The sequence below is a fragment of the Pongo pygmaeus genome, chromosome 19, assembly GCF_028885625.2.
Source record: "Pongo pygmaeus isolate AG05252 chromosome 19, NHGRI_mPonPyg2-v2.0_pri, whole genome shotgun sequence".
Taxonomy (NCBI): Eukaryota; Metazoa; Chordata; class Mammalia; order Primates; family Hominidae; genus Pongo; species Pongo pygmaeus.
The window spans coordinates 8974007-8987051 of NC_072392.2; the positions used below are offsets into that span (position 1 = coordinate 8974007).

Here is a 13045-nt window from a genome sequence, read left to right on the forward strand (position 1 = left end):
GTTTTGAACTCCAGTTTGCTCCGTGGATCCTGCTGCTTAGAGCCTGACATGCTTTCGCGGGTGTGTATTTATCACCGCCACTTTGAGAAGTTCTCACAACACTTGGACATCTGTTTTTTTCATTTGTCCCCTCAACAGACAGGCTGCGTTAGGAAAGGACACTGATGAATTAGAGGGGATGGAAGAGGCTGCAGAGTGGTCAGAAAACAATGTCCTACGGGAAATCATTAAGATAACTGGGAACATTTTGCCCAGAAAAGATAAAACTGAAGGATGATAGAGGACTGGTTTCAAGAATCTGAAGAGGCAGAGAACCTTGATCTGGGCTGCTGTGTGGCGTAGGGTTTGGGCCACCTGCAGACTTAACAGAGAGGGGGGTTTGCAATGGACGTAGAGGAGTTCCACTGTATTACAGGAGGTTCCAGACCTCCTGGATACAAGGTGAGTGAGACAGTCCTGCTCACCAGGAACTACTAAAGACAATAAGCGTATACCTAAGTGACCACAATAAAACTGGAAGGTGACCCCGCTCATCCTCTCCTGAAGACCCCTGGCCTAAGGTCAGCTGGCAATGTAGAAAAGCCACACTCTGCCAAGAGCCATTTCAAACTTACTGCCATGCAAGGGCCATCAAAAGCTCTGTGGACATAGGCTGGGCGCGGTGGCTCACTCCTGTAATCCCAGCACTTTGGGAGGCCGAGGTGGGCAGATCACTTGAGGTCAGGAGTTTGAGACCAGTCTGGCCAACATGATGAAACCCCATCTCTACTAAAAATACAAAAAAATTAGCCATGTGTGGTGGTGGGCGCCTGTAATCCCAGCTACTTGGGAGGCTGAGGCAGGAGAATCGCTTGAACCCAGGAGGCGGAGGTCGAGATTGTGCCATTGCACTCCAGCCTGGGCAACAGAGTGAGACTCCATCTCAAAAAAAAAGAAAAAAAAAAAAAAGCTCTGTGGACAGAAACAACATTCAGGAGGAAGGCTTGGAAAGCACCTCACAATCCAGTCTTGTAGATGCTCCAAAATGTACCCCAGTCAGCTGAGCACCCCAATTTGCTTCTTTTCCATTCCTCTTTGCTAGAATGTCTTTTCCTGACTTGGGTTTTGATGCGATGCCACCAGCTTACATTCACGGGGATCACAGAAACTGTCCCACGGAGCTCACTGTTGTGACTGTTTTGGGGCTGTTGTCAGGGACGTTTGCTCATTACCCCATACTGTGTTCCCTTTCTGGGCCACGCCCCCATGAGAAATTCCTATCTGATTTTAGTACCAAGAATAGTTGTAATTCCCTTGAGCAGTAGGTCTGTTTTTATCTCATGGACACTGGGAATTGTGTAATGAACGTGGTCTCCTCATTTTAGCTGCAGGAAAGCTTAGGGACAAATTTGTGGCCCACTCAGAAGAGGTGTAGAGGTTGGAACTCCAGGGTGCATTGGACCTGTATTCTCATCTCGACTTTGTCTCCCTTCTTAGCTTTTCTTTGTTCTCTTACTTCATATTTTACTGTGCAAAACTGAGAGCATACAAGCCAAGATAAATAAAAATCACCCGTAATCTCACTATTCCGAGATAACCACTATTAACTGCGTTGTCTTTTTATGCATACTTTTTAAAAAATTAAAATGACATTATACCGTGTTTTTAATTTGCTTTTTTCATATTATAATATGTCATGAACATCTTTCCCTGTAATTAAGTGTTCTCTAAATGATTTAAAATTTCTGTATAGATCAAGTGATCTCATACTAACAGCTAACATTTCTATATGCATGTACTATGTGCCTGGTTTTATGCATATTTACATTTGCATACATGAGAAAGCATATTTATATGTTACAGACCTGCAATATGTATGTCTATATCTCATCAGCTATAATATTCAAATGTGTCAACTCACGTGACGCTCACAACCCAGTGGGGTAGAAAGTATTATCTCCCTTGTACAGATGGAGGAAACCAGAGCAAACACAGCAGAGGCAGAATTTGAACCCAGGTACCCTGGCTCCGAAGCGTTTCCTCCTAAGAGCTATGCTGCCTTTCAGTATACCATTGCGATTTCACAGGTCACCATGGTTAACCATTTCATTTATTTCCTTTGACTTCACTTTTAATTTGTTATTGTGTCATGTTTTATGTATCCTTGTAAGTTACCTGAAATCCTTTCTGCCACAAGGTGAGGTAAGGCATAAATAAACAGTGCAGAGTGTGGTAAACGGCACAAGAAGGAAAAGCTAAATTGCTACTCCGGGGTAAGAAGATGTATCCAGGCTGTCCTGCAATGGAATGGATTTATTTTCTTGAGCTGTGGTGAGCTCCCATCCCTGGAAGAGCTGACTTGGGTGGCCGTCTCTCTGGGAGGCTGGGGAAGGCCTTCTTCCAAGGAGACGGAGCTGGGCCAGACGAGCCCCGAGGCCCCTTCTTAGATTCTCAGGGCTTATGAAGATGCCAATAAGACAAACTGAGGCACTTAATGGAGCTAATGCAGCAAGGCAGCCCTTGGGCCAGAACCAGGACCTGGGGCTTTTCATCTGGGTCTATTACTGGACCACACATCTACAAGTAACAGATAAACGAGCAGAGATTCCGTTCCAAACTCTCGGCCCAGTGTATTCCTTTCCCAGAGCTCTCTGGCTGCTGTTGCAAGATGACCAAAGGATGCTGTCACTGTCCTCAGTCTTTTTATTGGGGCAATGGAGAATGAGGCAAGGAGGGGCTGGGTGGCCCCGCAGATGCCCCCATGACACCATCATTCGGCAGGGTTATGCATTTGACAAATGCCCTGCAGTGGAAGGAGCCCAGTCTTCTCTTCCTGGGTTTGATGTTTACTTGGGGGTTGATCTTGTGCGAGTTTCTTCAGCTCCCGGGACCCTCAGTTTCCTCACCTGCAAAATGGAGTTAATACAACAGCAAAGCTGCTGTGGAGGTCCCATGAGCTATTACAGGGCTTTGCACCCTTAAAAATGCGGTTGAGGAAGTACCGATACGCCTGCCTCAGGGGATCTGGGGAGGGCTGGGCTGTCCCCATGCCTGAGACCAGGCAGGCCCGTCTTGGAGGGGCGGTGGCCAGCGTCCAGGTGCTGCCAGCTTCCTACCCCTTCAGCCTCCTGCCCACCACTGCTCCCTTGGCCAGAACGAAGCCGCGTTCCCGACAGACAGGCTCACGCACGGTGACATCCGTGGGAGTGCGGGCGAGCAGCCCCTCCTCGCCGGACCCCGGGGGCTTCGGGCAAGAATGGAGAGCAGGCAGAGGTCACATCCTCCTCCTCTTCCTCACGCTCCCGGGCTGCGTGCCCACAGGGGCACAGCCCTGTGCGCGGTGCCACCGGGGGCCATCAGGCTGGGTTAGAGGAAGGCCCGACCTCCGCGCAGCAAAGAAAACAAACACAGATGTGTTTGGCTGGGACCGGGAGGGAGAAAGTGGCCCCCTTCCCCCGCCCGCGCGCTCCCCCGGGCGTGAGGCTCTCCGGGCGGCGCGGGGCGCGGGCGAGGCTGACAGTCCCCGGCGGCCCCTCCTCCCCCACGGGGTGCGCGCCCGGCCCGGCCCAGCCCCCTCTCCGGGGTTTCCCCGGGCGCTCTCCTTGCTTTCTCTTTGTCTCTGCTGTTCTTTCTCGGGCTCCCGGGTTCCCACCCGCCTGTGCTCTCCCTCTCGGGCGTCCCGGGCCGGTTCCCTTTAACTTTCTTCTTTCCCGGGGTGAAAACTTTGCTCGGAGCTGGCGGCAGCCCGCGGACGTTATTGGCCGGCGCCCCGCCCGGCGGCCCCGCCCCCCGCCCCCGCGCTCCCCTCCGCCCCTCACTCCCAGCGCGAGTGGCGGCGGCGGCGGCGGAGCCTTCGGGGGCGAGCGCGCGTGTGTGTGAGTGCGCGCCGGCCAGCGTGAGTGTGTGCGCCCCGGGCGCGGGCAGGGCAGCACTCCGAGCTCGGCGGGAGCGGCGGGAGCCGGGCGGCCGCGTAGTCACTCGGGCGAGAGAGGCGGCGGCAGCGGCGGGGCCGGGGCCGGGGCCGGGGCTGGGGCAGCGGCGGCCGCGCCGGGCATGGAGCTGGCAAGCCCGCGCTGAGGCGGGACGCGCCTGCTAGCAGCGAGCGAGAGGCTCTCCGGCGACCGGCGCGCGGGCTCCCCGGAGGGGCCGGGCAAACTTTTCTTTCTCTTTTGCCCCCTCCAGAGGTAAAGTCCCGAACGCGGACTTTCCGGCGGGGACGCGATCGGGGGGTATCTGAGAGGGATCCCGGGCTGCGAGAGGAAGGGGCGCGGGCCGTGCGGAGTCGGGGTCCCCCAGCTCTCCTGCGCCCGAAACTTGGGGTGCGAGGGGGGCTGGCCGCGGACTGGGAGACCGGCTCAGGCATGCCCCTCGGGCGGCGTGCAGGCGGCGGTGGCGGGGAAGCAGAGCGTTCTCCCGCCGGGCGGGGAAGAAGGGGCGCAAGCGGTGCGGACTTGGAGGGCCCCGGCTGCGCTGCCCGCGGGACTTTGGGGGAGAGAGGCGGGCAGTCGGCTGCGGGGTGGGTGCCCAGGAAGCCGGGCGTTCTCCCGCATCCCCGCTCGCCACCCCGCCGAGAGCTGGAGGGCGCGGGGCGGGCTGGCTGAGCGCAGCTCCCTTCTCTCCGCAGGAGCCTTCTGCGGCAGGCGGACAGATCCTCGGCGCGGCAGGGCCGGGGCAAGCTGGACGCAGCATGATGCGCGCAGTGTGGGAGGCGCTGGCGGCGCTGGCGGCGGTGGCGTGCCTGGTGGGCGCGGTGCGCGGCGGGCCCGGGCTCAGCATGTTCGCGGGCCAGGCGGCGCAGCCCGACCCCTGCTCGGACGAGAACGGCCACCCGCGCCGCTGCATCCCGGACTTTGTCAATGCGGCCTTCGGCAAGGACGTGCGCGTGTCCAGCACCTGCGGCCGGCCCCCGGCGCGCTACTGCGTGGTGAGCGAGCGCGGCGAGGAGCGGCTGCGCTCGTGCCACCTCTGCAACGCGTCCGACCCCAAGAAGGCGCACCCGCCCGCCTTCCTCACCGACCTCAACAACCCGCACAACCTGACGTGCTGGCAGTCCGAGAACTACCTGCAGTTCCCGCACAACGTCACGCTCACACTGTCCCTCGGCAAGAAGTTCGAAGTGACCTACGTGAGCCTGCAGTTCTGCTCGCCGCGGCCCGAGTCCATGGCCATCTACAAGTCCATGGACTACGGGCGCACGTGGGTGCCCTTCCAGTTCTACTCCACGCAGTGCCGCAAGATGTACAACCGGCCGCACCGCGCGCCCATCACCAAGCAGAACGAGCAGGAGGCCGTGTGCACCGACTCGCACACCGACATGCGCCCGCTCTCGGGCGGCCTCATCGCCTTCAGCACGCTGGACGGGCGGCCCTCGGCGCACGACTTCGACAACTCGCCCGTGCTGCAGGACTGGGTCACGGCCACCGACATCCGCGTGGCCTTCAGCCGCCTGCACACGTTCGGCGACGAGAACGAGGACGACTCGGAGCTGGCGCGCGACTCGTACTTCTACGCGGTGTCCGACCTGCAGGTGGGCGGCCGGTGCAAGTGCAACGGCCACGCGGCCCGCTGCGTGCGCGACCGCGACGACAGCCTGGTGTGCGACTGCAGGCATAACACGGCCGGCCCGGAGTGCGACCGCTGCAAGCCCTTCCACTACGACCGGCCCTGGCAGCGCGCCACGGCCCGCGAAGCCAACGAGTGCGTGGGTGAGTGGGGTGCGGCGGCGGAGCCGGCGGCGGGTGGGGGCGCGGGCGGGAGCTGCTGGGCCTCGCAGCGGCGAGTTCATAGGAGCGCGGGTCGCGGGAACGGCGGGAGGCGCGTTCGCGGATGCCCGGGACCCGGGAGGGCTCAGAGCAGGTCCACTCGCTCGCGTGGCGCTCGTGGTGGACGCCCGAATTTGCGCCCAGTGCTCTCTGCGAAGCCAAGAAGCAGCAGGAGAAATGTTCCCGGGAGGGGGTTTGGCAGAACATTTGCAGACAGGTCTCCGCTAACCCTGGATCCAAACGCAAACATTCATTGCCTTCCCCCTCGTTGGGTTGGACGCTGGGATTCACCTGCACCCACCCCCCTTTCCCAAGGCTGCAGCTGGGCTCGCGGTTGGGGACCCCGACCCAGTTCCGGGGAAGTTCCAACTCCACACCTAAAAATCCCTAGGGAGATGGCAAAAAACTATTTGCGGTTTGGGGTCAGTTCGGTACCCGACGAGTATCACTCCTGCCCTCCATTTGTCTTTTCATGATTTGAAACTATTTTTTTTTCTCTCTTTTGAACAGCGTGTTTGTGTTAGCAAAAGAAGAATGATGTGATTTCAATTAATTACTATCTGCTGATTACAGAGGAGCGTTCAGTAATTATTTTAAACGAATTCAATTCTGGTCTAAAAAAGTATACCAGATTTTTTTTATTAGCTTCAGGCTTTGGTGAAATTAAACAGTTTTGAATTAACTAAGGGTCCAGTTTCTCGCTTTTTAAATAGGGTTTCATTTCCTGAAAGAGAAATCTGACAAAACCGGGTGAATACGGCTGGGTCAGAAATGAGGCTAAAAAAGGATACGTTCTGCTTCTGAATTGGACGACTTTGCTGCTGCAGAAGCTCTCAGAAATCAGTTTCTCCCCAGAAAAAAAAAAAAAAAAGAAAAAAAAAGAAAAAAAAAAGGGTGAGGGGAGGTAGCAAGACTACACCTTACTTTTTCAGTATGGGAAGTAAAGCTCCAAATCCCACATTTATTTGAGCGAAAATTATTTAGTCTGTAAATGTCCCATTTGGTGTGCATCTTTTATGAACTTACAGATTTTTCCTCTCCATCTCCCCATCTCAAACAGCCAGTGTAAGGCTCTTCAATTGCTTTGCCCTCTGAGGCACATTTCAAAGTTTGCTGGTCCCCACAAACACACGTTTTGAGGTCTGGTTCTGATTAATTGTGTCACGTTGTTGTCGAATAGTTTGTGCCTCATGACTGTGGATGCAGAGTTTTGAGCAAGGGAATGGAAAACATGTCTTGGAGGGCCGGATCGCTGCAGAGGCCCAGTCAGGCGTCCTGGTTTGAAGACGCCGGGCCTCCCGCCTCCTGTTGCACGGGAGGCCTCCATTTTTACACTCGTGTCCCGCTCTTGCAGACCTAATTGTTTGTCCCCTTTCTTTTAAGGATCAGAACTAGTTTCCAGTCTGAAGACACTTTTCAAGATTTCGCAGAGAGAGAGAGAGAGTATAGTTAGTTACACTCCAACTTAGTGGTCTTCTAGAATAAAATTCCTTTGATCTGCTCAGTTCCCTCGGAAATGTTGGTTTTTCCCATCTCTTCTTTTCCCCCTCCTTCCTCTTTTCTTTTCTTCCCTTTGTGCGTAAAAGCCCTTTATTGACATTTAAAGGGATTCCCAGGGTTTTGCTATCAGTTTTAGTTTGTATGTGCATATGAAAGATAACTTTGTCTTGTCACCAGCAGAGTCTAATTGGACAAATGCAAGTGAATATATTTAGGTGAATAAACTTGATGTGGTGGTGAAATTTCACTGGCTTGAAGATTTGCCTTAGCGTTGGTATTGTTCAGATTCACCACCCACCCCCAAGTCTTGCTGTCACTTTGGATGTGGACACGTAACCTGCGTTTGTTATAATGATGGTCATGCACTTGAGATAATCTCTATAGTTTGGGATTTTGTCTCTTGACCAAAGCACTAACTATGCACACAAATTGGATTGACCTTTTTTTTATTGGCTAAATTGAGCAATCAACATATTAACGAATGTAATTAGTAACCGTTTTTGTTCAAAAAGTTTAATTAGGCTTAATAAGTACATAATCTACATGACAAATGATTGGCTAACAATATTTTTCGGGGTTTTACTAAAGTTATTTTAATTCCCAGTAGTTAAAGTATCTTTAAATCTTGCCAATTATTCAGTCATCTCATAAAAGCAAAGCCAATTCAACTATGTTAAAGTTATTTATAGTTTCCTTTTTGAATAGATGTTCTGATACCTTGTAGATATAGCTGGGAACATCAGATTGAAGTTCCCATAAAGTCTTAATTGAAGTCTTAGTGATTTTTCCATCATTCTGTAAAAGAGAAAGACAGCAAGGACAATTTAGGGGTGATTTACAATTAAAGGTTGAGCTTTTTATGAAAAGGCCCTGTAGTGGAGATATGTGAATGAATTAGTATTTGACAGGTGTTCTGAGATACTAAAGGGCACTGTGCTAGGAAAAAGCATTAATAAATCCTTCAGAAGTAACTTTGGACTATCAGAGACTCAGATTTTTCTCCCAACATAATCTCTTCTTGTGAATTTCACGCCGTTGACATATAAGGTCAAGCTACCCGGAGTATTTACAACTACGGCAAAGTCAAGAAATATATATTTTTTAATTCCCATAATCAGTCTTAATAACAATGAGTCTATTACTGTGCTATTCGGTCTTTGCTTTTATAAAAGAATGATACATGATTTATAATAAATTGAAATGGTACCCTTCCCTAGGTTAACCCTGCGCCCCACCCCCCCAGCAAAGAAAACCCTCTAAAATTTACCAATTTACCAGTATTATCATTTGACTGAACAGTCCTTCGACATAGGCCCGTGGTCCTTATAGATGACTAAGAAATGCACATATCCGATATGTTTCCTTTGGTCCAGTTTTCTTTTCGGTGTTGTTTCAAGGTCAGGCTCTCTATGGAATAAAATGTGAACTTTTGTAAAGCCCAGTTATACTTTAAATGCAATTTTGGATTTCTTCCGGGGGGGAAAAAGCAACCCTCAAAACAATATGAAAGACAAGACTGTGTATAACGTTACAGCCTTGACAGCTCTCAGTGGAATAACGAAATACTTTCTTCCGCCCATATGTATCAGCAGTGTTCACATGCTTTTATACACATGTGCGTTCACATTCATTGTGTAAAGAAGTACCCATGCATGGTGGGGGTGTGTGTACATTCAAGGCAAAATTCATGAACAGTTTTAAACCACCTGGGTTGCTAGGCCCCTTTTCCCCCTCCCCGCCCTTCCCTTTTTTCAAAAGAGCATCTGAAGACCATATTGTGTTTCATAAATTATTGACATCAGTTTTAATCATTGTCCCCCTGACGTCGGAGCTGTGTTAGTATTTAGTGCCTGACGAAGCATGCTGTTTAATCTTACTGTGGAGTTGTCGGCATGAGCCCCTGCCTGGCTTGTGACAGGTTGAGCTTATGAAAACTTGTTTTGCGACTCACTCTATGGCTTTGCATTGCCCAGCTGTAACCCAAAACCCATACAAAAGATGTCTCTGCAAGACGAGCACCGTGCTGGGTTGGCCTCTTACGGTCATAGGTACCTGCAACATAATGCTCATAATTGTTCAAACATGGCTTTGCGTTGGGGATCAGGGGGATGTCCTCATGCTGTCAGTAGCTCTGATGCTTGGATCCACCCTCAGTCATCCCTGGCAAGAGAGGGAGGTTATACTGGAGGTGTTGCCATGAGAAATCCAATGCCCCACTAAAGATTCTTGCAAAAATCAGAAGGCTAAAATTATTTGCTGCTTAGTCCAGAGCCTGGCACATAGCTATAGATGAGTGAATGTTTTTAATAGTCATAGTAATTATTATGATTATTGTCATTATGATGATTAACCCTGGAGGACTTACTCTTTGCCAAGCACTCACGTTAATTTAGACATTTAATCACTGTGACTATGCTAATAATAGGGACTGTAATTGTACTTTTTTTAGAGATGAGGAAACCATGGCCTAGAGACATTAGATGGTTTACCCTAAGTCACATAGCTACTGGGTGGTGAAGCTGGGACTCCAGCCTGACGTTTGTGCTTTGTTTTGTTGCATCCACTGTGCTGCTTTTCCATAGAATGAATGGATGGGTGGATGGAAGAATGGATGAATGAATGAATGGCAGCGATACATCCGTGTGTAGGAGAAAAGCTGGAACAACCTATTGCTTCTTGCTAGAACTGGGCGTGGTTCCCTAGTTGTGTTGCATTATATATTTCACATCATATTATTATATTTTATTATATTATATTCATACATACTTAACATGAAGTTGTATATAAGAAGTTTTCTTTTATCTTAGCCATCAGGCCTGCTGGGAGCTGGGAGTTGGGACTATGAATTAAAGGGGTTTAGATACTTTCCTGGGGGTTCTTGGCATCCACAGGTGTTGCTTTCTTGGCCAAGTCTTTCTTGATTTCAGGGCCTGTGGTCTCCCTCATAGGTGGCGAAGCTGAGCTGTGGGTAGTCAGAACCCCTCTTTAAGAAGGCCTTCCTCCAGCCTGGCCAACATGGTGAGACCCCCGTCTCTACTAAAGGTACAAAAAATTAGCTGGGCATAGTGGCAGGCACCTGTAATCCCAGCTACTAGGGAGGCTGAGGCAGGAGAATCGCTTGAACCTGGGAGGCGGAGGTTGCAGTGAGCCGAGATTGCGCCACTGCACTCCAGCCCTAGTGACAGAATGAGACTCTGTTTCCAAAAAAAAAAGAAGGCCTTCTCTTTTCACCCTAGTGTCCACTATCCTTTTGCTTCACCGGAACGTATTGAAAAAATCCAGAAAGTGGCTGAAACTATTGTTGCCAAAGAGAGGAGGTGGATGGGGGATGGTATGTCCCGGCCACTGGTGTGGTGCTGCTAGGTACAGTTGACATGAGTCAGCAGCACAGAGCTGTCATTCATCTCTACTGGCCCCATGGCGGCTGGAGTGAGGTTCTCTGCTGGGGTCCTCATTAGCACCTGGTGATCAGGAACCTGGAGGCAAGGAGGCCACTCCCTGCTCCACCCAGAGCAGGGAGGCAGGTTCGTCAGGGGAAACCTTCTGGGGTGGGTCTGCATGTTTCCAGGCTCTGCCGCGCTCTCTATTAGCCCTGCCCAGTCTTCTCTCTGACCTCCTCCTCCTGTAGAAAAATGAGATCCTCAGAAAAGTATTTGAGACTTTATGTCCAGAGTAAATATTGGAAAGGCAGTGGGTTGAAATTCAGATGTTCCCTGGAAGGAATCCCCTCATTTTCTGCTCACAGCTGGTATCGATATTTCCTTCTTGAGATGAGTTGTGCTTTTCATTAAGTAAATTTTTTGTCTTGGGATTAAACCAACATTGTATTCTTAATAGACTTTTATGTTTACACTTCAAAAGTCCACTGGATTGTAACTCGTGTTATCTTGATGGCTTCTACAGTGTCTGCAATGCACACTGCCTTTACCAAAATAAATGGCTCTCTAGGGAACTGGATTATAAAACAGCCTTATCTGTGGATGCACAAATACGGATATTTTGTGAGCCAGTATTTTTTTTTTCATCCTTTCAGAAGGTGTTAATCATACCTTGGGTTTCTGTAGTGCCTTTCATTATAGGGAGACGGGAGGTCTCGGAGGGCTTTTGAAATGCTCAGGGCTTAAGCCTAATACTTGTAGAGCAGGCCCACAGCATTTTGCCTGTCATCTGGAAGTCCTTGTGGTCTCTGCAGGCTCAGAAGGCATGGTGTTGGTCTGGGTGGCCTGGGAGCTGCGGAGTTTAAAATGTCCGTCCATGGTGGTTGTGGGGTTGCGTCCTGAAGACAGACCACAAACTCCTATTGAGTGCCAGGCACTGTCCTAGGTGCTTTATATGTGCTTTGTTTCAATTAATCAGATTGCCACAAGGAACGGAAGCTTTTCAAAGACAGATGTCCTGGCCATCAAAGGGCAGCTTTTACACAAACGGGACTGAGTGTGGATAAGTCTGCAGGGCACACCTCGGCTTGTTCTGTGACACTGTTGCATACAGAGAGAGCAGGGGGTATCGGGAGCGTTTGTTTGGAAGACTGATCACATAAAAGCCGTGTCCTATTATAGCCAACTCGGAGGGACGGTTGTTCTGAATAGTGCTTGAAAGAAGTGAGCTGCCTGGGCCAGTCCTCTAGACACAGACGTTCACCTCAAAGCTATCTGCTCTCATGAGGTTTGACTTGTGTAGCACAACTTAGGGAGCTCAGTATTGCATTCCTGTCTCCTTATTCCAAAAATGGATCTCTGTTGTAAACTAAGAAGTAGATTTTAATTTGCCTTTTAAAAGTTATATCATTGGCCAGGCGCGGTGGCTCACGCCTGTAATCCCAGCACTTTGGGAGGTTGAGGCGGGCAGATCATGAGGTCAGGAGATGGAGACCATCCTGGCCAACATGGTGAAACCCCGTGTCTACTAAAAATACAAAAATTAGCTGGGCGTGATGGCACGTGCCTGTAATCCCAGCTACTTGGGAGGCTGAGGCAGGAGAATTGCTTGAACCAGGGACTCGGAGATTTCAATGAGCCGAGATTGCCCCACTGCACTCTAGCCTGGCAACAGAGCGAGACTCTGTCTCAAAAAGAAAAGAAAAAGTTACATAATTTATGTTAATTTCCCCCTATGTCAAAAGGCCTTGGCTAGGTATATTCAGCCTCAAATACATTATTTTGTGCCAGTTCTCCCCTCTGATGGAGAGAAGGGACTGTGACTATGTGATTGATGAGATACAGAATGTCTCCCATCAGACCCTTTTCTTTTTCTCCCAGAGCTTAAGTTCCTGCCCCAAGCCTTCTCCACAATGGACAGTTCTATCAGAGGCAGCTGCTGGCACTCAGAGCACAAAGGAAGATACTCTCCGAGGGGAAAGGGGTACCTATGGTTCAGGAGTACCGCCAAGGAATGGAAAGCTGTGCTCTGCCCTTGCCTGTGTCAGGGCCACCCCCAGCAATCCCCGGACCTTCTGTCATTGGGATTAGTGTACTAACTACAGTTAGGGTGAAATGAATTCACACTGCAGTGCATTGGTGCATGTGAAGAAGACGTAGAAGAAAGATGATTCTGTGGCCGGGCGCAGTGGCTCACGCCTGTAATCCCAGCACTTTGGGAGGCCGAGGCGGGCGGATCACGAGGTCAGGAGTTCGAAACCAGCCTGGCCAACACAGTGAAACCCCTTCTCTACTAAAAATACAAAAATTAGTCAGGCGTGGTGGCACGTGCCTGTGATCCCAGCTACTTGGGAGGCTGAGGCAGGAGAATTGCTTGAACCCGAGAGGCAGAGGTTGCAGTGAGCCAAGATCACGCCACTGCACTCC

The 13045-nt window shown here is 50.8% G+C and overlaps 1 protein-coding gene across 3 annotated transcripts in view; it reads left to right on the plus strand.

The window, feature by feature from the left end:
• NTN1 (netrin 1) overlaps window positions 1-13045 on the plus strand; it is a 244839-nt gene that overhangs the window by 14455 nt on the left and 217339 nt on the right. Inside the window, exons 1-2 of one of the 3 annotated variants that reach the window (XM_054456614.2) lie at window positions 3590-3874; window positions 4604-5684. In XM_054456614.2, coding sequence (XP_054312589.1) covers window positions 4667-5684 — 1018 coding nt within the window. In that variant the 5' untranslated portion in view covers window positions 3590-3874; window positions 4604-4666. Of the gene's footprint in view, window positions 1-3589; window positions 3875-3919; window positions 4164-4603; window positions 5685-13045 lie in introns of those variants that run through there. The other 2 variants (XM_054456613.2, XM_063657073.1) reach the window with 2 other exon arrangements.